This window comes from Saccopteryx bilineata, chromosome 1, assembly GCF_036850765.1.
Source record: "Saccopteryx bilineata isolate mSacBil1 chromosome 1, mSacBil1_pri_phased_curated, whole genome shotgun sequence".
In the NCBI taxonomy this organism is placed as follows: Eukaryota; Metazoa; Chordata; class Mammalia; order Chiroptera; family Emballonuridae; genus Saccopteryx; species Saccopteryx bilineata.
Genome location: NC_089490.1, coordinates 315,855,068 through 315,881,855, shown reverse-complemented (window position 1 = coordinate 315,881,855; position 26,788 = coordinate 315,855,068). Strand labels below are relative to the sequence as shown.

General features: G+C 35.5%; 1 protein-coding gene across 2 annotated transcripts in view; it reads right to left on the bottom strand.

Moving 5' to 3' along the window:
* Positions 1-2,616, bottom strand: part of PDGFD (platelet derived growth factor D) — a 268,029-nt gene extending 265,413 nt beyond the window's left edge. For both annotated transcript variants that reach the window (XM_066247658.1, XM_066247659.1), the window contains exon 1: positions 2,177-2,616. In XM_066247658.1, the coding sequence (XP_066103755.1) occupies positions 2,177-2,300 (124 nt within the window). In that variant the 5' untranslated portion in view covers positions 2,301-2,616. The remainder of the gene's footprint in view (positions 1-2,176) is intronic.
* Positions 2,617-26,788: the final 24,172 nt, after the last annotated feature.

Here is a 26,788-nt window from a genome sequence, read left to right as displayed (position 1 = left end):
CCTAGTCAAGGCACATATAAGAACTCAATCAATGAACAACTAAGGAGCCGCAATGAAGAGTTGATGTTTCTCATCTCTCTCCCTTCCTGTCTGTCTGTCCCTCTCTCTGACTCTGTCTCTGCCACAAAAAAAGAATGCATGCTCTATAATGCTTAAGAATAAGCTGTCCTTTGAAAATCCCCCAAAATAACCATATATTATGAGAGTTAAAATTTTTTCACTCTGTATATGATGATTTTTTTAATCTAACTACTTTTTTCCTTTCTTAATCTTGTTTATAGAATGACATTGACATTGAGAAAAGTATTAAACAATCAATTTAAATGAATCAAACTGTGTGTGTGTGTGTGTGTGTACTATTAGAGTAAACTGCAAAGCTGCTTTAGCTAAACTAAAATATGAATAAATAAATCTCGAGTGGTTTTCAAAATTTTGATTAAAAATATCACTTGTCATACAGACTAGATAGATGTGCAGAATTTTCACATAAAAAATAAAATTAGATTACTCTTTTCCAAAAAAAAATATTATGAGCCACATGACTTGGTTTCAGTTGAAATCTTGGGTTAATGGGCAATGGTTACATACTTTGCATATTCTGTCCTTGACTTTTTGTAACTGATATTGGGAGGCCAAGGATTACAAAATTATGGCTATGAAGTCATGTAAATTATAAATGGCATTTTACTCTATGCAGCTGAAAGGGCAAACATGAACACATCTAAAACTCAACTAGAAGAAGAGTGTTCCTTCTGGAAACATTAATGAGTAAAACAGAACTATGACAGATTGGTCTTGAGCCTACTCTTTTATTTTTTTTTTAATTTTAACCAGAAAATTTTGTGCTTTAACTAAGTTGGAAGGTTGTCAAAAAGGCATTGCTAGAACATTTTACATAAAATACAGTAATAAAGTAATTCTATAAATATTGGGAGATCTTCTGGTCAGGAGTTGACTCCGTGGCTGCCCTGTACCCTTCACACCATTTCAGAGGACTTGAACATACTGAAGTCCACAGTCTCCTTGACATCAGAAAATATAAGAAAGTATTTTTTGTTTGTTTGTTTCAAAGTCCAAATACCTTTCAGTGAAGTCCAAATTAAGGACATACCAGGAGAGAAACTGATAAAGGGATAAGATGGGTAATATGAATTTACCAGAAAACAGTCAAACAGTGAAACCATGAAGACTAGTTTGGCGATCTCCATAGGAGATATGTTAGAACTTTAAGTGAGCAGGGGAAGAGAAAGGTATTATTGATGAAGAAAAAAAACCCAAAAACCTATGGATCAGTTCAGGAAGATGGCAGAAACAGCTGCAAAATACTGGCAACATCAGGTGTAGTTGAGAACAGAAAATAAATCAACCCAAGATCTTGGTAGAGGCCCAGAAAATAAATAAATTCAATTAAAATCTCTGGAAACCAATGACCCAGGTGTCCTCTGGAGTACTGGAAAACAAAGCCCGCTTGGGACCTTGCTTAGGATAGCTGTTTAAAGAGCTTTACTTTTTGCAAACAGTTGCAAAGCCTTCTGTGCAAGGAGAACACCAGAACCCCTATTCTTCCAGGACAGGAGTTTCTGAACCACTTTGAACCTCAGTGGGAAAGTCACTCTGGAGACAGAATGGGCAGCATGCTGCACACAGCCATCTCTTCAAAATACATAATATATATGTAAGTTGTCACTGTCCCAGATGTGACTGAGAGACTGAAATGCGTCATTCCCTCTCACCCCACTAAAAAAATTAAAATTAAAATAAATCAGCCGGAGAAAGCCCCTCTTGAGTCCTTCCACCTATTAGAAATGCCCCATCTATCCGGGTTTCAAGTTCAAAGGATTAAGAGCTTGACCGAAGGGCGGCGCAGCCTGCAACTTTCAGCAACTCCGTGGTCCTGGGATCAGTGATTATTGGACACCAAAATTACTTCTCTAGAGTATAGGGAGATGAGCCACCTTACCCATTCGATCCCCTCCGGCAGCATCCCACACCCCTCAGTCCTATTCCGGAAAAGGGGGCTCTCTCAACACTGGATACAGGCACAATCCCCACCCCTTCCACCACATGCAATCACCGGGGCTTATATGAAAGATTTTCAGAAAGAGGGAGAGAAAGAGAGAGAATAACAAGAAGTGATTTTTTTTTTTAAGTGAAAAGTCAAATCTGAGTCTCTTACCATCTCTCCGGAGGTTGGCGTTGCGCAAAGCTTTGACGGATGCGCTCTGCGGAGCTGCAGAAGTGTCCCGATAGCTGCAAAAGTTTGCGCAGACTAGAGTGTAGACGAGGACGAGCCGGTGCATTGGGATCAGCGACCCAGGGACCACGTCGCTCTAAGAAAAATCGGGGAGAGGCTCCCAGTAGGACGCCGGCCGCGCTCCTGTCGCCTGCGCTCGCCCACGATGACCCAGGCCGCTGTGCTAGTCGCCGAGCTCTCCCCAAACTTCCTGCATGCTGAACTTTCTGAACGTGTGTGGGTGCCGCACTTCCTTGTGGTGCTGAGAGTTGATAAATGGTGACGGGACAAACAACAGGTTGACGCTGTTTCGCCCCCTCCGGTGGCCAGCAGCTGCAGCACAGGCTGCAGGGGGCGGATGGCGCGCTTCCCAGGGCCTGCGAGCGCCGCAGCGCGTCCTCCGTCCGGAGGCTGCAGCCCCAGAGCTGCGCGCGCCCGGGCTCCCCGCAGCTGCACCCACAGCCCGGCTGCCGCGGCCTGCAGACACCCGCGCCGCAACTGAACATGCCCAGTTTGACAGTGGGCCAAGACTCTTCCCACCATCCTGTGCTGAACTCTCGACGTTAGACCAGAAAGGAGACAGACAATAAGATCGCTAGGAGAAAGTGGGAGAAAGTATCAATAGAATCCCAGAGGTGACTGGCTCATTCACCCACAAGATATAGCTTATGCCTCAGTGATAGTTGGGCTTGGGGAGGTGGCTGGAGTTGGAAGTGCTTAGTTTGCAATAAATCTTGAGTAGCTCTAGTTCAGATTTCACTGTGTGAAAAAGTGGAAAAATACAATTCCAGAGGAGCTCAATTCTGTGCTTTCCCTTGAACTTCAGTGGGTATGACCTTAGCTGAGTCAAGGTGAATTTCCTAGGGGGAACAGCAGCCTATCCTTCCTAACTCACAGGGCTCTAGTAGTCATGGGTTCATGTGGAGAAGTCTACAGTAAGTTATAAAGTCCGTTTTTATATGTCCCTGCCCCTGCACATTGGAAGAGGCTAGAAGAGATCAGGGTGGGCTTGAGGAAGGCACAGACTGGAAAGGTGAAGTTGAGAGAGACCACTGTGTCCTTTGTCTTGATCTTCCATAGGAAAAGGCCCTGAACATCCAGGCCTTTGGGCCTCCCTACTCTAAGTATCTGGAAGCTCTGAAGTCGGAAGGAACGGTCTCTGGGTTCCAGAGACACCAGGCATCTATCTCTCCGGTAGGGAGACTGTGTTTACAACAGGAGTGGGTCTAGGCTTTGCTGCTCATTAACTTTGACACCTTAGGTAAGTCATTGGACCTCCTGAATCTCAGTTTTTAAATTATAAAAAGAGAGTAGCAGTGCTTAGTTTGTATGGTTGTGATGAGAATTATATGAAATAATTTTACTACACTGTATATTGCTTTGTTTGTAGCTGAATCCAAGTCCAGATTTACATAATTTCTCAGCTGCTTGCCCATGAGATCTAGAAGGGACATTTTCCATCTCCTTTCAGGCCTTCTAGCTTCTGAAAGTGTGGGCTATGAAAAAAGTAAGTGATACCCAGATACAGAGAGTTGAAAGTGACTGAGAAGGGTGGAAAGTTCAAGAAAAAATAGACTTGACAATTATACCATTCAATGCTTAACCAAGATACATGTGCCTTTTCCACATATTCATATATTAATGTGGTTCATCTCTTTTATTTTTGTCTAAAACTGTGTTTTACTAACTGCAGGTTTGTGGGTTGTGATACCAATTTCAAGACAAGCATTATTATTCTTTTTTATTAATACTTGATAATTTAGAGCAGTTTTGTGTTCACAGCAAAATTGGGTGAAATGTACAGAAATTTCCCATATATCCTCTGTTCTCACACCTGTATAGTCTCCCCCATAATCAGTCTACCACCAGAGTGGTACATTTGTTAAACTTTATGAACCTATAAAACACATTCTAAAAGCCACAAATTTACCTGATAGTACACTCTTGGTTACATATAGTATACATAAAGGTTACATTATGGTTCACTCTTGGTGGTGTACATTTTATGAGTCTGGACAAATATATAATCGTACATATTTATTACTATAGTATCATAGGGAGTGTTTTAACTGCCCTAAAAACCCGCTGTGCTCCAGCATTATTCTTTAAATAAATAATATGGAATACAATAGCTTAAAGATTTAATCATCAGGGTTCATTGCAGATAATAATGTTAAGTATTGTTTCATGAATATTTTGTTTCAAACACCCACACAAACACACACAGAATATAAAAGTTACTTCTGTGAGGCATGATCAAAAATGGTTGAAAGCCACTGAAAAATAGGTCTGATCACTCTGCCTCAAAATATAAACAACCCCTGGAAGAGGCGCCAAGGGAAGCATAAAAGCTGGGTTTGCATTCAGTCATTTATTCATTTAACAAGTATTAATTAAGCATTAGATTTTCTTTTTTTCAATGGTCTAATCTAAAACTCTGGGAAATAAAATAGTAAAAATGAGAGACAAGTTCTCCAATCCATTGGAGTTTACATTGCATTGGAGGAGAAGGACTATAGACAAGTCAATGCATACCTATATTAATAAGAGTGTCCAAGATTAATAATATTGAATTGTGTTTAATTGTTAATTAAAATGTATGATACCATTTTAAAAAGTGGTTAGAAATGCTCATTAAAATTTCATACTTAACTCCAGAGATGAGAATAGAGGAAAAATGAGAAAAAATAACAAGTATCAAAATGCTAAAGAGGATTATTTTTTCCTTTTTTTATTGATTTTAATTTATTGTGTTTACATAGATTCTAGTGTTAACTCAAATGCATCCCACCTCCCCTATATTCCCCTCAACATCTCCTTGCCCTTCTCCTCATAGTGCCCTCCCCCTTCCCTTCAGCTTTATCCCATCCTATTAAAGAGGATTATTTAATTAAATACTTTATATTAAATATTAAATTTAAAGCATGCAAAGTAGTGTTGTCCAAAATATTAATAAAAACTATGGAGTCATAAGGCCTTGTGAATTCATAGTGTCAAATAACTTAGTTAAAAATATACTGCTCACAAAAATTAGGGGATATTTCAAAACAAATATAAAGTGATAAAATATTCCCTAATTTTTGTGAGCAGAATAGTAAAGGACATCACATATATTGTACTTAGCATATTCCTGAGTTGTTTTTTTAATGCCAGTTAATATTCAAAAACAATGATAAAACCAAAAAATTAGGTACCCAAGCCTAACTGATTGTTCTAAACTTGATTTTAAATATTACTTAATAATTAATTCTTATAAATTAGGTTGATTAAATCATCTAAGGTATTATTGTATACAGAATAGGTTCTTCATAAAAATATATGGAGAGAGTGGGTAGGTTCTGATCTAAAGATAAAATATAAGACTGTTTTAACTTATTTTTCACATGTATCTCAAAGTAACTTAACACAACATTGAATTTACCACTCAAGTTTTTATAAATGCCTATAGATCAGTTAGAAGAACATGAACCAACAAAATGAAATTGGATTTATAAATATTTATTACTACTCAGAATAATAGAATCAACTCTTCTATATTTAGCCATTGTTAAATGGCATTTATATATACATAATTATAAAAGATATCTTTAGTGTTTAGAGATTAAAAATATATATATTAGAGCAATTTATAACAGATTGATTTAAAATGACATTGAACCCAAACAAATACTCTAGCAGTAAGAATTTGATAAAAAACATTAGGCTAGAATGTGACATTATTTTTATCATATGCTCTTTTCTTTACACTATTAAGACATAATAATGGTGTTTTCCATTAAGTATTCAAAATATCCTTGGCTTCTTTCTTTAACTCATAAAAGTTATGGAGGAAAAAGAGTGAAACATGATATAATCTCTTTGAAGCCTTCTCACTTCTGCAAGTGGCTCATACCAGAGCCTTTTCTTTCTTTTTTTTTTTTTTTTTCCGTATTTTTCTGAGGTTGGAAATGGGGAGGCAGTCAGACAGACTCCCGCATGCGCCTGACCGGGATCCACCCGGCATGCCCATGGGGGATGCTCTGCCCATCTGGGGCGTTGCTCTGTTGCAACCAGAGCCATTCTAGCGCCTGAGGCAGTGGCCATAGAGCCATCCCCAGTGCCCCGGCCAACTCTGCTCCATTGGAGCCTTGGCTGCGGGAGGGGAAGAGAGAGACAGAGAGGAAGGAGGGGGGAGGGGTGGAGAAGCAGATGGACACTTCTCCTGTGTGCCCTGGCCGGGAATTGAACCCGGGACTCCTGCACGCCAGGTGGACACTTTACCACTGAGCCAACCAGCCAGTCCAAGCCTTTTCTTTTTTAAAAGTAAACTTTTAACCTGTAACTCATTGCATGACCTTTTTTCTTGACTACACATGTTGTGAACCCTACTTAAGTCAAAGAAGACATCTTTTTGGTATTCATCCTCTCCTCACTAGATCTCAGAAAAAGCAAAAAATTGTGACTTGGCATCCTAAATTCTGCTCTCTCACTAGACTATTGAGTTAAGTTAGTATTGAATTTGTAGGGGACTTAGATCCTTTCCTGTTAAATGGTAGCATTATATCATAATAAATTACTTTTAAGATTCCTTCAAAAATCTGAATATCCTGTTTTATTTTTCTAATTCTTACCTTCACATAATTTTTACTACATGCTATATAAAATATCTAGCTTTATTATACTCAAATACACATTAAAAGCTGTTATAAAGTTTGATTATACTGTATACAAGAATAAAACTTTTCTACAAGTTTTAATGAGTGGTTACTTTATAATTCCAGTAACTAATATATAATAAAATTATAGCTCAAAGATTGTTTTATCATTTAACATTAATAGTTACCATTATTTTCAAAATTATATATTTTTAAAGAAATCAATTGTTCAAATGTATAAAAACACAGATAAAGAGAACATGCTTTCGTTGTAGAAGTAACTGTGTAGATGAAATATAGTTAATTAAAAGTATGGCATAGTTGGAAAAAAATTGACTATAATGATTTAAGATATTTAGCAAAATAATTTTGACCTATGATTTGGCTCAGAAAAACTAAATTTAAACTCAGTTTATTTTCAAAAATTTTTATAAGAGATGATTTGACTATTTGGCACCAAAGAATGAAATTAAATGCTCTTAGTATTAAAAACTGTTAAATTTTTCTAATTTGTTTCGAATGATTTGTAAGACCTAGGATACCAACATGGTTACAGAATATTTTGTATCGAGTATGTGGGAAATATATTACATTATATTGACTAATCAAGAAGCACATCATTTTAAAACTCATCTAATTACTACCTTTTAATAAAGTTATTTTGTTAAACACTTTCATATTTTACTGACTCGTTTACACACATATCATATTTATTCTTTCGTCCCATTTTTATTCATAGTAAAATAGGTTGTAGAAAGACTTCTTAAGCACCTTTGTAAAAAGTACTACATTCTCTGTGTTTGAAGAGAGAGGAAATTACTTTGAAATTAGATCTCTCTGGAGAACTGAAACATTGATTTATTTAATTTATTTCAAAACAGCATTAATTTGCTTGGTAAGGGAGCCCATGCCCTGAGCATTGCCTTTCCTCAACAGACCATGAATTCCTCTTGTTAAGTATTTACCTGTAAAACTATAATTTCAGTGGCACATACTAAATATATATACCATAAAAAATACAAGACAGCTGTAATGATGTTCCTTTCTATTTGGTAGACTCGAATGAGTTCCTAATTTCTATTTTCCAGGTCCTAATTTGAAGAAAATCACAGTACATAATAATGTAATCATAAGCTGGGATATGTTCAGTTTATACTATACTGTATTATTTACTCTATACATAATGTATACACACAATTTCTACATTTTATCGAGAGTCCTACATATAAATGTCCAATACAATTTACCAAGCTATGGTGCTGACACATTTTGAACAATAACTTTCAGATTTGATTTTTAAAAAATGGTTGTAGGTGAGACTATCAGTTTGACTCTTTGATAACTAGCAGGCCCAAAGTCAATTGGATAGTGTGTTCTGTCAAGCATTATTTTTCTTTTACTTCATTGAATTGACTACTGATTCAGCTCAGTAGAAAGAGTTATTAAATTATAAGTCAACCATGTAGGAGAATCCCTATATAATTTTTCTTCAGCTTAGTAATATTTTTACTTTTATATATCTGTCCTTGAGCTGCATTATCTAAATTTAAGGTTTAAAAGATGAATTTGCTGCTTATACTGCAGGATTTTTTCCTTAATTGATCTGGGATGTCTGCCAATCTCCTTTAGAATTCTGCACTTTAATCTCTATAAAATTGAGTAATATCCAGGAAATGTCATACTGTGAGTTCTCTTACCGCTCCATTTCTTGAGCAACAAATTGGTATTCACATCTTGAAATGTTCCTTTCCTTGAATGAGAGTTTATTTCATTCAAGAAAATCTTTTCTTATATTTATATCCCTTGAAGTTGTATATTACACATTTACTTTCCTTTTTAGTCAAACTTGAGTATCTAACCCTTATTAATGAGCAGATTTTATATTTCTCTCTAACTAATGTAAACCATCTAATGTGTATTCACTTTTATCAAGTAGTTGCTTTTAAAAATTTGAGAGTGAGGTCATCTTTTGTGCTCTAAAATCTTGATTTTGTTTTCAGACTTTCCTTCTTATATTCAATCTACTAAAGAAAATAAAATTGCATTGCAAAGAGAAATAAGTATTGAAAGTGATGTAAAAAATAAATAATATTGTTTACTTTGAAAAAGTTAACCTGTAGTAGGAAAAAATCTGATCATTCAACACTTACCCTGAATCTTCTCTTAGATTTTTTTTCTTTTTTACGTGAGAGGAGGGGATATAGAGAGATACTCTCCTACATGCAGCTGAACCAGGATCTACCAGGCAACCCCCATCGAGAGCCAATGCTCAAATCAACTGAGCTCAGCACCTGAGGCCAATGCTCATACCAATCGAGCCACTGGCTGCAGGAGAGGAAGAGAGAAAGAAGGAGTAGAGGGAGGGGAAGAGAAGCATATGGTTACTTCTCATGTGTGCTGTGACCGGGGATCGAATCCGGGACATATGCATACAGGTCTGATGCTCTATCCACTGAGCCAGCCAGTCAGAGCAGATATTTGCTTTTGAGGCCACAAGAAATTTGTTTCTTGAAAAAAGTCAGTCTTTTCTTTTTCAGTAAAAGTACCCCATAGACAATATTCACATATCTCATTAGCATAAACTTACAAGTATTTTTTTCAGTATTATGTACTGATTGACTAATTGAAGAACACTCAAGTGACTCTAAAACATAATGTAGCATCTTTGAAAGGTCATGGCATATATTTTATGATTAAAGTCTTTATATTTGAGCATAAAGTGCTTTCAAAGCTATAAAAAGCCACCTCTGGTTCAAGCTATTGTTGGACATTTCTGATTTAGTGTTGGCTGCACTGAAACTCTAAACCTCTCAGGAAGTTTTGAAATAATAAGCAAGCTATTGACTTTATGTAGAACAATCAATGGATGGAATTTCAGGAATAGAATGGACAAAGTAAAAAATAAATGAAAATGGGTCAAAGAAAGGATGTTGAAAACCATAGGAAAGAAATGTCATTTCAAAGTAATGAGGGCAAAAAAAGAATCTGTCCCACGCATAATTCCTTAAATGGGTTAGCTTTACAGTCTCTGTGGACACCGTGCATAAATGAAAACTAATATGCATACTGATGAAGCCACAAGAACAAAGAAGTATCTGTGTGAAAACCATTTCTTAAGAATTATGAAGGTAAAGGTTTGATAAGTGTGGGATTGGAGATAGAGTTGGGGTAGGGGTTAAGGGTGTAGAGAGACCAAAAATTGTGTTTACAGATTTGAAGATCTATTAAATGGAAGAGTATACAAACTGTTCTTCCTCTATAATAAATATATAAGCCCTTATTAGGAGGAACAGTCTAATTAATACACTGTTTTAAAAAATTTATTTGACCTGTTTAAGAGTAGAATGAATTGTATCATAAGACAGAAGTTGTTTTTGTTTCTGTTAGAAGTTTTTTAAGAGTTAATAAAAGCATTATCATTGGGACTCATAAATATCAGGAATATTGAAATTGAAGCTACTTTATTAAGGAGAAATTTTGGAAGGCCTTATAAGTTTTTTTTATTCCAATTCTAGGATTTTGTAACTCTATATTATATCTCCCCCCAAGATTATTTAGTTTTGAAAAATAGTCTTATTATATACAGCAATGTTGAGAATTTTTAATAGTAGTATTTCACATCCTTTACAAATGTTCATTTTAGTTAGAAGTGTTGTCTCAACCCCAATTAAGGCACAGCAGCAGTCTTAATATACTAAGGTACAGATAAGGATGATCTTATATTGAGACTAAAAAATATGCAAATTAATTATTTTCTGGTTCTGGCCAACATCTTGAATAGTGCTATGACTACACATATATTTTCCCTTAATGCATTAAAGTTGAAGTAATTGTTTTTCCAGCACAATATTAATTTTAACAGGATCAGGAAAGTTGTTGAATTTACTTTTGAGGCCAAACATTATTGCAGACTATATGAAAATATTAAGGCTAATAAAATCTGGTATAACTTTTTTTCATGTTTCAAAAATAACATTCAGCAGTTTGCAATAACTGTAATAAATCTAAGGAGGAATCTCCATAAAGAGCCAAACTAGGTGTTCAAAACACTATTGTGGAATGTCTGTGTACTTCATTTCACTATATAGGGAAACTTTAGGTCCTAATTCAGAGCCAGCTTGGTTTTACTTTGTGCATAATTTTAAACAGCTCTAATATCTGGTTTCTCTATTAAGTAGCAAACCGAATAATAAATGAAAATTTGAGAGTATGGGAGGATTTTTTTTTACATGTAGTTAGCATTTGTAAAAAAAAAAAAATCTTTGTCCAAAATTAACACTGCAGAAGTCAAGTGTTTTATCCAAATATACACAAGAGGATTTTATTAATTTATATAAGCAATACTAGAAGTAATTTTTCATTAGTGAAATGAATAGAGTTCTATATCTGTGGTTAGTAAGAAATATTGATCAGAAACCCTCTTCTTGAATGAATGAGATATAAGAATTCAGTAAGGTCTGCTGTTGGATGTCTTGTTTTATTTTTTTAGTTTTTTGTATTTTTCTGAAGTTGGAAATGGGGAGGCAGTCAGACAGACTTCAGCATGCGCCCGACCGGGATCCACCCGCCATACCCACCAGGGGGTGATGCTCTGCCCATCCAGGGCATTGATCTGTTGCAACCAGAGTCATTCTAGTGCCTGAGGCAGAGGCCATGGAGCCATCCTCAGCGCTCGGGCCAACTTTGCTCCAATAGAGCCTTGGCTGCAGGAGGGGAAGAGAGAGACAGAGAGGAAGGAGAGGGGAAGGGGTAGAGAAGCAGATGGGCGCTTCTCCTGTGTGCCCTGGCCAGGAATCGAACCCGGGACTCCTGCACACCAGGCCAATGCTCTACTACTGAGCCAACCGGCCAGGGCCTGTTGTATGTCTTTGATGCAGACATCACCAGCATCAATCTTGACCAGAATCCTTTTGGTCTTGCATCCTACCACTTCAGAGAATGCCTTGTCTCCTGACCCAGCTGCAAGGTCAGCTAGTTCACCTCAGAGAAAGTCTGTTGTGCAAGTTGCTGGTTGGAGTGTCTGAGCAGAATTGGACTGCCACTAGGTGCCAGAGCAGCTATAAGAACTGGTTACTTTTTTTTTACTTGTTTGCTAATAATATTTATATGTCTGGCACTTATGTGCTTATATAATAATATAACAACAATTAAAAGAGTTGTGTGAGAAAGAATGTTTAAACTTCATCTATTTTAACTGCTAGAGATGACCAATGTTTTCTCAAAAAACTTAAAATTTGCCTCATGGCCATATTGGCTCTGCTCAGTTTACCACACAATTATGTTACAGAATTGTATAACCATGCTGTATGATAGAAGGCAAATAATTCTGTGCATAAATAAGACTCAATTACCTTAACATTTACATAATGACCATCTCCTTCTTTGATAGTACTGGATAAATATGGAGTAATCTATATTAAAATTACATTCAACCTCAGATTTCCAGAAATTTATAATGCCACATAGCAAAGACAAGACTCTACAAAGAAATTATACAAAGAATATTAACTAACTCTAAGAGTTCTTTTCTAAAGGTTATTCTTCAAAGCACAATTCTTAGAACATTTATAAAAAGCTCTGTGAGCAAATAACTTTTAGAAATGTTACATAATTTGCCACATTTAGATGATTTCAATATGTTATATGTTCTGAAAATGTTGTATTAAAGAAATCCTGCTTAACTTGTTGAAAATGAATTCTATCACCAAAATATGGAGAAGGACACTGATAAACTGAACTAGCTATTTAAGAAGACTACCAGAAAGATGAAGCAAGTAAAAACACTGAAACATAAAAGAGAAGACATTATGGAATACAGTAGTCTCCTCTTATCTGCAGTTTGAATTTCACTCACCAGTGGTCAACCATGATCTGAAAATTTTAAATGGAAAAATCCAGAAATAAAAAATTCATAACTTTTAAGTGGTATGACATTCTGAGTAGCATAATGAATTCTCATGCCATTCCACTTCATCCCATTAGGATGTGAATCATCATCTTGTCCAGCGAATCTATGCTATACATACCACCCATCTGCTAGTCACTCAGTGGTCATCTCTGTTATCAGATTCACTGTTGTGGTCTCACAATGCTTGTATTCTAATAACCTTTAGTTTCTTTAATTATGTCATATTCATACAACATACAACTTTTGCTACAGTTTACTGTTATAATTTGACTATTTTATTACTTGTTATTGTTAATCGCCTACTGTGCCAAATTAATGAATTAAACTTTATCATAACTATTTAAATATTGAAAAAACATAGTATTTATAGGGCTTGAACTATCCCTGGTTTCAGGCATCCACTGGGAATCTTGGATCATATTCCCATGGATAAGGCTGGGACTACTGTACATGTAGAAATAAGCTTTTTGTACATAAAATTGTTATCCCATATAGGAAAAACAAAAACTACTTAAAATATTTGGCAAATATTATTGTATAACATATATCATCGATTCTAAGATTTCTTTTTCTCATTTTAAACAAATCTAAAGTCAAGATAAATCCTTTGCTTCTTTCAGACACTCTCAGCCAAGTACCAGTCATAACATGGTTGACATCACTTGACACCTCTGGTTAGATTAAGAAAGCCAGGCATCAAACCGCATTGAACGGTGTTGCTGAAAAGGGACTAAACTTCAAAGACAATGGAGGAGCACTCTTAAATGTTGCATCAATACTCCTGATTGCCCAGAAAATAACATTGTGTGGGAAAACACAGAGTAGAATAATTCTCAACCAAAAAATTATTCAGAAAAGTTGAATTCTGAATTAGAATTTGTTTCAGAAAAACTGTGATCTCAAGAATATATATGTTCATTATTACTTATTACATATATCCTCTTTTATAAATCAGCAACTTTAAACTTTTTGTTGTTTTCATAGGAGTTGTTAAAAATAAAAATCCTAAAATACTTGAAGGAAATTAAACAAAAGTATTTTGCTAATATTTTTATTTTATTTATGCAGTTTTAAAAACTGTGTATGAATCAGTTTGAAAGAGTTCTTTGAATAAGCATAACATCTCTAAAGATAACAAATCATTGATTATTTTAATAGTTTGACAGTTTTTCTCCCCCTTTTCAAGGCTACACAAAATAATGATATATCATAAGACTCTTGCTAGCTCTGTTCAAATCTGTTAATTTTCCAGTGGGTACTAGAATTAGGAAATATTTATAGAGTGACATCAAAGAAATGGTGCTGTGAGGAGGGCCCCTGATACCTCTTCCCGAAATTTTAACAAATTCAATAACTAGAGACACAAAAACAATCCCAGGGGCATCTGAAATACACATATACCAAACAAAGGTCTGTGATCTAAGAGAACCCGAAGGAGAGATGTGATATTTTTTAGGGCCTCTTGCTCTGCACGCAGTGGCTGGGGCAACTTCCTGCTAGCCAATACAGGTTAAAAACACATTCCTATGGAACAGACCTCAGAGAACACTGCAGAAGTTGGGCAGGCTAGGCTGTAGGCTTCTTAACAATGTAGAAGCCGGCAGAGAGCAGTCCCACTGAACGCTAAGGCAAATTTAACTAGACATACCCGGGGAACCTTAGAAAGGAACCTGAACAGAAGTCAACTTGCTCCCCTACCTGCTTAAGCTGGTGGCTCTGGTCAGCAGAGTTTTTATCCTCACTTCTCAGAGCTGTGCTCTAAAAAAACCTGGAGGAAGGACTTGGCAGCTTTTAGGACTCCTGTTCTGCAGGCTGTGACTAGGGTGTCTTCCTGCCAGCCAATACAGGTTACAAAGTGCAAAAAGCCTGGGGAGAGTGGTCTCGCAGAGTGCTGAGGCATACTAGAGACGTCTAGAGGCTCATAGACACCTTGAGAGCATTGTCTCCCAGCCCTGCCTGATTATGCTGGTGGCTCTGGCTGGCAAAGCCTTACCCAGAGCCCTGCGTTGAGTGGGGATAGAGGGGGGATTTGGCAGATCTTAGGGCCTCTTACTCTCCAGGCAATGGCAGGAGTAACTTCACAGCTGGGTCACCAGGCTGCTGGTTCAGCAAGGGGAGACTTGGAGAGAAGCTCCGGGAAAACAGACTCTCCCATTGTTGGAGTCTGCAAATGCTAACAAGCCCTGAATACCAACGAGACTAAGGCCTAGCATATGTCTTCACCATAGTGATGCATCAACTGCAAATCTCTGCCTAAACATGCCACAGGGACAGAGCCTGGGGTACAGTGCCACCGACCAAAAAGAGAGAGAAGTAAAAATGAAGAAGATAACCTCTCAAAATCAAGAATAATCCACAGTCTTTATAACTTTTTCCACTTTTTTTTCTTTAATTTTTTTATCTTTATTTTTTTCCCTTCTACCTTGGTCCTCTTATCCTCTTTTTGTCTTATTCTTTTCTTTTAATCTTGAACTTCATTACCCATAGGTGTTACATTTCCCATTCTTTTTTTTTTTTCTCTCTATGAGGGTTACATTCCAAAAATCTTAACTCTCCATTTTTTTCCTTTTCTCTTTTTTTAATGTCCTTCTTTTGGTTTCTTCTTTTCTCTTTTCTTTTCCTCTCATTCAACCCTTACTCACAAACAAATTATTTTATTTGGGATTAAAATTTTTTTTGTAGCATTTTGTGTGCTTTTTACTTCACTTTTTATCTCATTAGCATTCCCCCCAACCCCGGCTCTCCATTCTATGTAGTTCTTTTTTCACTTAATACAATAATATTTTTTTCTTTTTCTTATTTTTTTTGTATACCCTTTCATTATATCTCTCATTCCACCATGCATTTACAAGCAAATTATTTTATTCTTGATCCAAATTTTTTCCTTGTAGGATTTTGTGGGTCCTTACTTAATTTTTTTCCTTTTTGTCACTTCTTCCCAACTCAGGCCCTCCAATCTAGGTAGTTTTTGTTCCCTTTAGCACAATATAATTCTCAATTTTTCACAGAATTTTCTCAAAAAAATTTTTTTAATTAAAAATTTTTTTATTCTTTATCAATTCCTATTAGTGTTATTAACAAAACCACCCTCAGATGCCATTAAGGAAAAAGAAATCAAATATCATGGATACAAAAGACAGAGATGTAGCATAGATAGATGAAGAAAAATTTATAGAAAATAATTTTAATAGATTGGAAACCTTGGCGTTAAATGATAGGGAATTTAAACTAGAAATCCTAAAAATACTCGGAGATATACAAGAAAGCACAGAAAGGCAATTTAGGGAGCTCAAAAAACAACACAATGAACAGAAAGAATATATTACCATGGAAATTAAAACTATGAAAATGAATCAAATAAAGATAAAAAACTCAATTCATGAACTGAAAAACAAGGTAACAAGCTTAGCTAATATAACAGGCCATACAGAAGAGAGAATTAGTAACATAGGAGACAGGCAACTAGAAGTACAACAGAGAGAAGAGGAGAGAATCTCACAAATTTAAAAAAAATGAGAAAGCCCTACATGAATTGTCTGACTCCATCAAAAAGACTAACATAAGAATAATAGGTATATCAGAAGGAGAAGAAAGAGAAAATGGAATGGAGAACATATTCAAACAAATAATAGGTGAGAACTTCCCAAGCTCATGGAAAGATCTAAAGCCTTGAATTCAAGAGGCAAACAGAACACTGAGTTATCTTAACACCAACAAACCTATTCCAAGGCATATCATAATGAAATTGGCACAAACCAATGGCAAAGAAAAAGTTCTCAAGGCAGCCAGGGAAAAGAAGAATACAACATATAAAGGAAGGCCTATTAGATTATCAACAGATTTCTCAGCAGGAGCTCTACAAGTTAGAAGAGAGTGACCTCAATATTTAAAGTTCTGAAAGAGCGGAACTTCCAGCCAAGAATACTATATCCATTTAAGCTATCCTTCAAATATGAAGGAGAAATAAAAACATTCACAGATACAGAAAAGATGAGGGAATTTATCACCAGAAAACTCCCACTTCAGGAAATACTAAAGGGGGTTTTCCAACCAAATACAAAGAAAAAGAACAAAACAAAACCACAAGTAAAAGCTCCAACAAAAACACAATAAAATCAAATTTAAACTATGACAACAAAAACAAAAAAGGGGAGAGGACGAAGATTAACAGTAGTAAAGGAGGATGGAATTCAGAAGCACTCATGAGATAGTGTACTACAATGAACATGGTAGGTACACTTTCCATTACTTAATGGTAACCACCCCTGAAAAAACCACCACAGAAGCACCAAGAAGACTTGAAAAAAGAAATAACAGAGGAAAGAAGTATAGGTTGCAACCAAACAAAAACAAATGATAGAAAAACAAAAGAGAAGAATCAAACAAGATACAAAACTAACAGAAAGCAATATATAAAATGGCAATAGGAAACACTCAAGTGTCAATAATTACACTAAATGAAATGAATTAAACTCACCAAAAAAAAGACACAGACTAGTAGAATGGATTAAAAAAGAAAATCCAACTGTATGCTGCCTACAAGAAACATATCTAAGCTACAAGGATAAAAACAAATTAAAGTGAAAGGCTGGAAAACAATACTCCAAGCAAATAACATCCAAAAAAAAAAAGTAGGTATAGCAATACTCATATCTATCAATGCTGACTACAAGACAGCAACGGTAATCAAAGACAAAAATGATCATTTCATAATGATTAAGGGGACATTGAATCAAAAAGACATAACACTTCTTAATATATATGCACCGAATCAAGGAGCACCAAAATATATAAGACAGCTACTGACTTACCTAAAAACAAAAACTGACAGAAATACAATCATACTTGGAGACCTCAATACACTGCTGATGGCTTTAGATTGTTCATCCAAACAGAAAATCAATAAAGAAATTTTGGCCTTAAACAAAACACTAGAACAGTTGGATAACATAGACATCTACAGGACATTTCATCTCAAAGTGCCAGAGTATACATTTTTCTCGATATACATGGAACATTCTCAAGATTAGACCATATGTTGGGCCACAAAATAACATCAGCAAATTCAGAAAAATTGAAATTATACCAAGCATATTTTCTGATAATAAAGGCTTGCAACTAGAATTCAACTGCAAAAAGAGGTAAAAAAGCCCCACAAAAATGTGGAAACTAAACAACATACTTTTAAAAAATGAGTGGGTCAAAGATCAAAATAAGTGCAGAGATCAAAAGATACACACAGACAAATGAAAATAATAATACGACATATCAGAACCTCTGGGTTCTTTGTAAATTTTGGATATTAGGCCTTTATCTGAGCTGTTGTTTGAAAATCTCATTTCCCATTTAGTTGGCTGTCTGTTTATTTTAATATCAGTTTCTCTTGCTGAGCAAAAACTTTTTATTCTGATGTAGTCCCATTCATTTATCTTTGCCTTCACTTCTCTTGCCATTGGAGTCAAGTTCATAAAATGTTCTTTAAAACCCAGGTCCATGATTTTAGTACCTATGTCTTCTTCTATGTACTTTATTGTTTCAGGTCTTATATTTAGGTCTTTGATCCATTTTGAATTAATTTTAGTACACGGGGACAGGCTGTAGTCGAGTTTCATTCTTTTGCATGTGGCTTTCCAGTTTTCCCAACACCATTTGTTGAAGAGGCTTTCTTTTCTCCATTGTGTGTTGTTGGCCCCTTTATCAAAGATTATTTGACCATATATATGTGGTTTTATTTCTGGGCTTTCTATTCTGTTCCATTGGTCTGAGTGTCTATTTTTCTGCCAATACCATGCTGTTTTGATTATTGTGGCCCTATAATATAGTTTAAAGTCAGGTATTGTAATGCCCCCAGCTTCATTCTTTTTCCTTAGGATTGTTTTGGCTATTCGGGGTTTTTTATAGTTCCATATAAATCTGATGATTTTTTGTTCCATTTCTTTAAAAAATGCCATTAGAATTTTGATGGGAATTGCATTGAATTTGTATATTGCTTTGGGTAATATGGCCATTTTGATTATATTTATTCTTCCTATCCAAGAACAAGGAATATTTTTCCATCTCATTGTATCTTTTTTGATTTCCCTTAACAATGCTTTGTAATTTTCATTATACAGGTCCTTTACATTCTTTGTTATGTTTATTCTTAGGTATTTTATTTTTTTTGTTGCAATCGTGAAGGGGATTATTCTTTTGAGTTCGTTTTCTAATATTTCATTGTTGGCATATAGAAAGGCTATGGACTTTTGTATGTTAATTTTGTATCTTGCGACCTTACTGTATTGGTTTATTGTTTCTAATAATCTTTTTGTGGAGTCCTTCGGGTTTTCGATGTATAAGATCATATCATCAGCAAAAAGTGATACCTTTACTTCTTCTTTTCTGATATGGATGCCTTTTATTTCTTTGTCTTGTCTGATTGCTCTGGCCAGAACTTCTAGCACCACGTTATATAAGAGTGGAGAGAGTGGACAACCCTGTCTTGTTCCTGATTTAAGGTAGAAAGTCCTCAGTTTTATGCCGTTTAATATGATGTTGGCTGATGGTTTATCATATATGGCCTTTATCATGTTGAGATATTTTCCTTCTATACCCATTTTGTTGAGAGTCTTAAACATAAAATTGTGTTGTATTTTATCAAAAGCCTTTTCTGCATCTATTGATAAGATCATGTGGTTTTTGTTTTTTGTTTTGTTGATATGGTGTATTACGTTAACCATTTTGCATATGGTGAACCATCCTTGAGATTCTGGGATGAATCCCACTTGATCATGATGTATTATTTTTTTAGTAAAGAACTCATAAAACTCAACAACAAACAAACAAACAATCCAATAAAAAAATGGGAAGAGGACATGAACAGACACTTCTCCCAGGAAGAGATACAAATAGCCAACAGATATATGAAAAGATGCTCAGCTTCATTAGTTATTAGAGAAATGCAAATCAAAACTACAATGAGATACCACCTCACCCCTGTTAGATTAGCTATTATCAACAAGACGGGTAATAGCAAATGTTGGAGAGGCTGTGGAGAAAAAGGAACCCTCATTCACTGTTGGTGGGACTGTAAAGTAGTACAATCATTATGGAGGAAAGTATGGTGGTTCCTCAAAAAACTGCAAATAGAACTACCTTATGACCCAGCAATCCCTCTACTGGGTATATACCCCAAAACCTCAGAAACATTGATACGTAAAGACACATGTAGCCCCATGTTCATTGCAGCACTGTTCACAGTGGCCAAGACATGGAAACAACCAAAAAGCCCTTCAATAGAAGACTGGATAAAGAAGATGTGGCACATATACACTATGGAATACTACTCAGCCATAAGAAATGATGACATCAGATCATTTACAGCAAAATGGTGGGATCTTGATAACATTATATGGAGTGAAATAAGTAAATCAGAAAAAAACAAGAACTACATGATTCCATACATTGGTGGAACATAAAAATGAGACTAAGAGACATGGACAAGAGTGTGGTGGTTACCAGGGGTGGAGGGAGGGAGGACATGGGAGGGAGGGAGGGAAAGAGTTAGGGGGAGGGGGAGGGGCACAGAGAACTAGATAGAGGGTGGCGGAGGACAATCTGACTTTGGTCGAGGGGTATGCAACATAATTTAATGACAAAATAACCTAGACATGTTTTCTTTGAATATATGTACTCTGATTTATTAATGTCATCCCATTACCATTAATAAAAATTTATAAAAAAAAAAAAAAAAAAGAACCTCTGGGATGCAGCAAAAGTAGTAATAAGAGGGAAGTTCATATCACTACAGGCCTATATAAACAAACAGGAGAGAGTCCAAGTAAACCAGTTAACTTCACATCTTAAGGAACTAGAAAAAGAAGAACAAAGACAACCTACAACCAACAGAAGAAAGGAAATAATAAAAATCAGAGCAGAAATAAATGAAATGGAGAACAGAAAAACTATAGAAAAAAATTAATAAAACAAGAAGCTGATTCTTTGAAAAGATCAACAAAATTGACAAACTGTTGGCCAGATTCACCAAGGAGAAAAGAGAAAGGAATCATATAAATAAAATCCAAAACAAAGAGGAGAAATCACCACAGATATTATAGATATACAAAGAATTAATTTAGAATACTATGAAAAACTATATGCCACCAAATTTCACAATGTAGAAGAAATGAATAAATTTCTAGAACAATACAATCTCCCTAGACTGAGTTATGAAGAAGCAGAAAGCCTAAACAGACCCATAAGCAGGGAGGAAATAGAAAAAAACTATTAAAAACCTCCTCAAAAATAAAAGTCCAGGGCCAGACGGCTATACTAGTGAAGTTAGTATGGTGGCACCTCAAAAAACTAAAAACAGAACTACCATATGACCCAGCAATCCCTCTACTGGTTATATACCCCCAAAACTCAAAAACATTGGTACATAAAGACACATGCAGCCCATGTTCATTGCAGCATTGTTCACAGTGGCCAAGACATGGAAACAACCAAAAAGCCCTTCAATCATTCAAAGACTTGGTTCTATTCTACTCAAAGTCTTCCAAAAAATTGAAGAAGAAGCAATACTTCCAAAAACATTTTATGAGGCCAACATAACCCTCATACCAAACCTGGCTAGGACAACACACACACAAAAAAAATACAGACCGGTATCTCTAATGAATACAGATGCTAAAATACTAAACAAATACTAGCAATTCGAATACAACAACACATAAAAAAAAATAATACATTATGATCAAGTGGGATTCATCCCAGAATCTCAAGGATGGTTCAACATATGTAAAACGGTTAACATAATACACCATATCAACAAAACAAAGAACAGAAACCACATGATCTTAGCCCTGGCCAGTTGGCTCAGTGGTAGAGCATCAGCCTGGTGTGCGGGAATCCTGGGTTTGATTCCTGGCCAGGGCACACAGAAGAAGTGCCTATCTGCTTCTCCACCCCTCCCCCTCCTTCCTCTCTGTCTCTTCCCATCCCACAGCAAAGGCTCCATTGGAGCAAAGTTTGCCCAGGCACTGAGGATGGCTCTGTGGCCTCTGCCTCAGGTGCTAGAATGGCTCTGATTGCGGCAGAGCAACGCCCCAGATGGGCAGAGCATCATCCCCTGGTGGGCATGCCGGGGGCATCCCGGTTGGGTGCATGTGGGAGTTTGTCTGACTGCCTCCCTGTTTCCAACTTCAGAAAAATACAAAAAAAAAAAAAAGAAACTACATGATCTTATCAATAGATGCAGAAAAGGATTTCGATAAAATACAACACAATTTTATATTTAAAACACTCAACAAAATGGGTATAGGAAGGAAAATATCTCAACATAATAAAGGCCATTTATGATAAACCATCAGCTAACATCATATTAAATGGCATAAAACTGAGGTCTTTTCCCCTTAAATCAGAAACAAGGCAGGGTTGTCCACTCTCTTCACTCTTATTTAACGTGGTGCTGGAAGTTCTAGCCAGAGCAAGCAGACAAGAAAATAAAATAAAAGGCATTTATATTGGAAAAGAAGAAGTAAAGGTATCACTACTTTTTGCAGGCGATATGATCCTATGTATTGAAAACCCCAAAGACTCCACAAAAAGATTACTAGAAACAATAAACCAATACAGTAAGGTCACAGGATACAAAATTAATATACAAAAGTCCATTGCCTTCTTATATGCCAACAATGAAACATCAGAAAACAAACTCAAAAAAATAATCCCCTTTATAGTTGCAACTAAAAAAATAAAATACCTAGGAATAAACCTAACAAAGAATGTAAAGGACCTATATAATGAAAACTACAAAGCATTGTTAAGGGAAATCGAAAAAGATACAATGAAATGGAAAAATATTTCTTGTTCTTGGATAGGAAGAATAAATATAGTCAAAATGACCATATTACCCAAAGCAATATACAAATTCAATGCAATTCCCATCAAAATTCTAATGGCATTTTTTAAAGAAATGGAACCAAAAATTATCAGATTTATATGGAACTATAAAAATCCCTGAATAGATAAAACCATCCTAAGGAAAAGAACAAAGCAGGGGGCATTACAATACCTGACTTCAAATTATATTATAGAGCCACAACAATCAAAACAGCATGTTACTGGCAGAAAAATAGACACTCAGACCAATGGAACAGAACAGAAAGCCCAGAAATAAAACCATATATATATATATGGTCAAATAATTTTCAATAAAGGGGCCAACAAACACAATGGAGAAAAGAAAGCCTCTTCAACAAATGGTGCTGGGAAAACTGGAAAGCCACATGCAAAAGAATGAAACTCGACTACAGTTTGTCCCCTTGTACTAAAATTAATTCAAAATGGATCAAAGACCTAAATATAAAGACCTGAAAAAATAAAGTACATAGAAGAAAACATAGGTACTAAACTCATGGACCTTGGTTATAAAGAGCACTTTATGAATTTGTCTCCAAAGGCAAGGGAAGTGAAGGCAAAGATAAAAGAATGGGACCACATCAGACTGAGAAGTTTTTGCTCAGCAAGAGAAACTGACAACAAAACAAACATCCAACTAAATGGGAGATGATATTTTCAAACAACAGCTCAAGGGCCTAATATCCAAAATATATAAAGAACTCATAAAACTCAACAAACAATCCAATAAAGGAATAGGAAGAGGACATGAACAGACACTTCTCTCAGGAAGAAATACAAATGGCCAACAGATATATAAAAAGATGCTCATCTTCATTAGCTATTGAGAAATGCAAATCAAAACTACCATGAGATAGCACCTCACATCTGTTGGATTAGCTATTATCAACCAGATAGGTAATAACAAGTGTTGGAGAGGCTGTGGGGAAAAATGAACCCTCATCCACTGTTGGAGGAAATGTAAAGTAATACAACCATTATGGAAGAAAGTATGGTGGTACCTCAAAAAACTAAAAACAGAACTACCATATGACCCAGCAATCCCTCTACTGGTTATATACCCCCAAAACTCAAAAACATTGGTACATAAAGACACCTGTAGCCCATGTTCATTGCAGCATTGTTCACAGTGGCCAAGACATGGAAACAACCAAAAAGCCCTTCAATAGATGATTGGATAAAGAAGATGTGGTATGTATATACTATGGAATACTACTCAGCCATAAGAAATGATGACATCAGATCATTTACAACAACATGGATGGAACTTGATAACATTATATTGAGTGAAATAAGTAAATCAGAAAAAACTAAAAACTATATGATTCCATACATAGGTGGGACATAAAAATGAGACTAAGAGTATGGTGGTTATGGGGAGGGGGAGAACGATGGGGTAAGGGAAGGGGAGGGACACAAATAAAACCAGATAGAAGGTGACGGAAGATAATTTGACTTTGGGTGATGGGTATGCAACATAATTAAATGTCAAAATAACTTGGAGATGTTTTCTCTGAACACATATACCCTGATTTATTAATGTCACCTCATTAAAATTAATAAAAATAAGGAAATATTTATACTGGATAAAATTTTTCAAAAAATTTTATTTTTTTTATTAAATACTACTTTGTATTTTCTACCAGGTAGACATGCTTGTTTAAATTGACAATTCTTGATTTGATACTTTGAATAAATTATTGGCAAGTCAGTGGATTATTTTGAATATGTTGGCTGGTACTTGATATTGATGATGATGAAAACAATAAAGTTGACATAAAAATGAATTAAAGAATTATTGCTCTATAAATCTGCAATTATCTGATAAGCTCTTGGCTAAAAATCTGATGCATGAGTTTTCATTCTAAAATCTGTAATGAGATTTTTGTCCCTACTTAAACATTAAATGACTGATGTTTCCAGATTTTTCATTTTGTCATTCTTCCTCATCATCCACTGTTGGTTGCTATAGTGTAGTAGACTTGATACTCAATACTAGAACTATGATATAAAAAATGTATACATTCTTTTTCATTTATTACATATATTTCCTCTTTTATAGGTCAGCAACTTTTTTTCCTTTTCACAGAGTTTTTGAAAATGAAAATCTTATCATATATTAAGGGAGTTATGCTTCAGTGCACTGGGACTATAAAATTTATCTTCATCTTCAGGAAAGGCAATGAATTAATATAAGTGCCTTCATAATTCAGTTTTTCACCATCCCCTATTTTCTAATAAAAACGCAGAGAGAACATTATGAAGCTTAAGTTTGCTCTAAAAAAAGTAGTGTTTTAGAATATTACCTTACCAGATTGTTGATGAATTATGAAAGAAGAGAAGCATTTATTTTGAGAGTCTTAAGCACTAAAATATTTATTAAAGATTAGAATTTTGTTCTGTCAAGGTTCTACTGTCTCCTCATATGCAATGCATGACTTCAGGCAGTCTCAGCAAGAAGAACATAATTAATTTGTAAAATATTATCATGACTTTTTTGCCTTTTCTGGCAGTTTTTCCATTAATGTTAGGGACTTCTAGTCTTTATGATTAAAAGTGGCACAAAGGTATCATAATATAAATGCAGATGTCAGTGACTTCTAAAATCTGCATTGTCTTTATTGTGTCCTGCCTATGGAAACATCGACTCAAAGAAAGTGTAAGGAGAGGTGCTTGGCACATTTGTTCATGCCTTTACACTATGCAAAGAATTTTGCCATATTAATGAGCTAGTAGTTCCATTTTGAAACACAGAGTTATCCAAATTTTCTGCTGACATTGGCTATAACTATTAACACTGGCTTAGATGCCACATTTTTAAACTGGGTTTGGAACTTCAGGTGTATTTAACTGTTGGCAGATCTGAGGAAGGGCAATATGCAATGTTAAGTGAAAGAGATTTTGCAAATGCCCTGTGGTGGGAACATAACAACATGTCCCAGGAACTGTAAGGAAGCCACTGTGGCTAGAGTAGAGAAATAAGTGGGCAATTGAAGAAAAGTCGTGGCCTTGTGGCCAGATTATTATAGGCTGGGGTCATAGTACAGACTTTGGCTTTAAAGATGAGTAGTCTTTGGGTTTTGAGAAGTAACATGCTCTGACTTGTATTTTAAAAAGGCCACTCTAGCTGTGGTAGTAGGACCAGCTCAAAAAGGGAGGTAGAACATTAAGAAGGTATGAATCATACAGCAGAGACATGTAATGACTAGGATTAGAGTGGGAGAATTGGAGGTGGTAAGAAATGTTCAAATTAAAATACATTTTTTAAGTAACACTAATGCATTTGTTAGTGGATTGAGTGCACAGTACAAGAGAAAGGGAATAGTCAAACATGATTCCAAAAATTTTGGCAACTGGAAAGATAGAGGAAACTGAAAGAATCAAGTTTGGAGGGATATCAAGATCACAGTTCTGGGTATGACAAGCTTAAAATCCTTTTCAGACATCCAAGTGGAGATGAATAAGGTTGCTTATGGAATGATTATGGTAGAAAACAGAAAATATCCAAGAACTGAGCTTCCTGAATATCAACATTGAGAAGTTGGGATGATGAGTAAGGACCAACAACAGCTACTAAGAAAATCTGGCCAAAAATATGAGAGAAAAAGCAGGTAAACAGTGTTCTAGAAGCCAAGTGAAGAAGATGTTTCATATTAACTGTAGTAAATTGAAAAAGCATAATAGCAGTAAAAATTGCTTAAAAATACAGAAAATAAGTATTATTTCTCAGTGGAAAACAATAGAGGGAATTATGATGGACTGCAAAAAGGCCTGTTAGAAGGAATTAACAGGAAAGAACAGGGGACCTGTAGTAGTTTCTCAAAATGTATGAGGGATGACTATCTGAACCAGAATCACCTGAGATGTTCTTTGAAACATGCAGACTACTGAATTATAATTTCCATGGCAGACTGAATATTTGTTTTTCAGAAATCTTCACAGGTGATTCTTATACACATTAATAAGGATGAAAAAATATTAAAATTGGGAAACTAATTCCCAGGAATAGTTCTTTGGTAAAGCAGTATGTATTTTCAATCTTACGGATTTGAGAATATCACTCACTGTTCTCTTTACATCATAGACTATCATTAAATTCTTGCCAATTCAATAGGT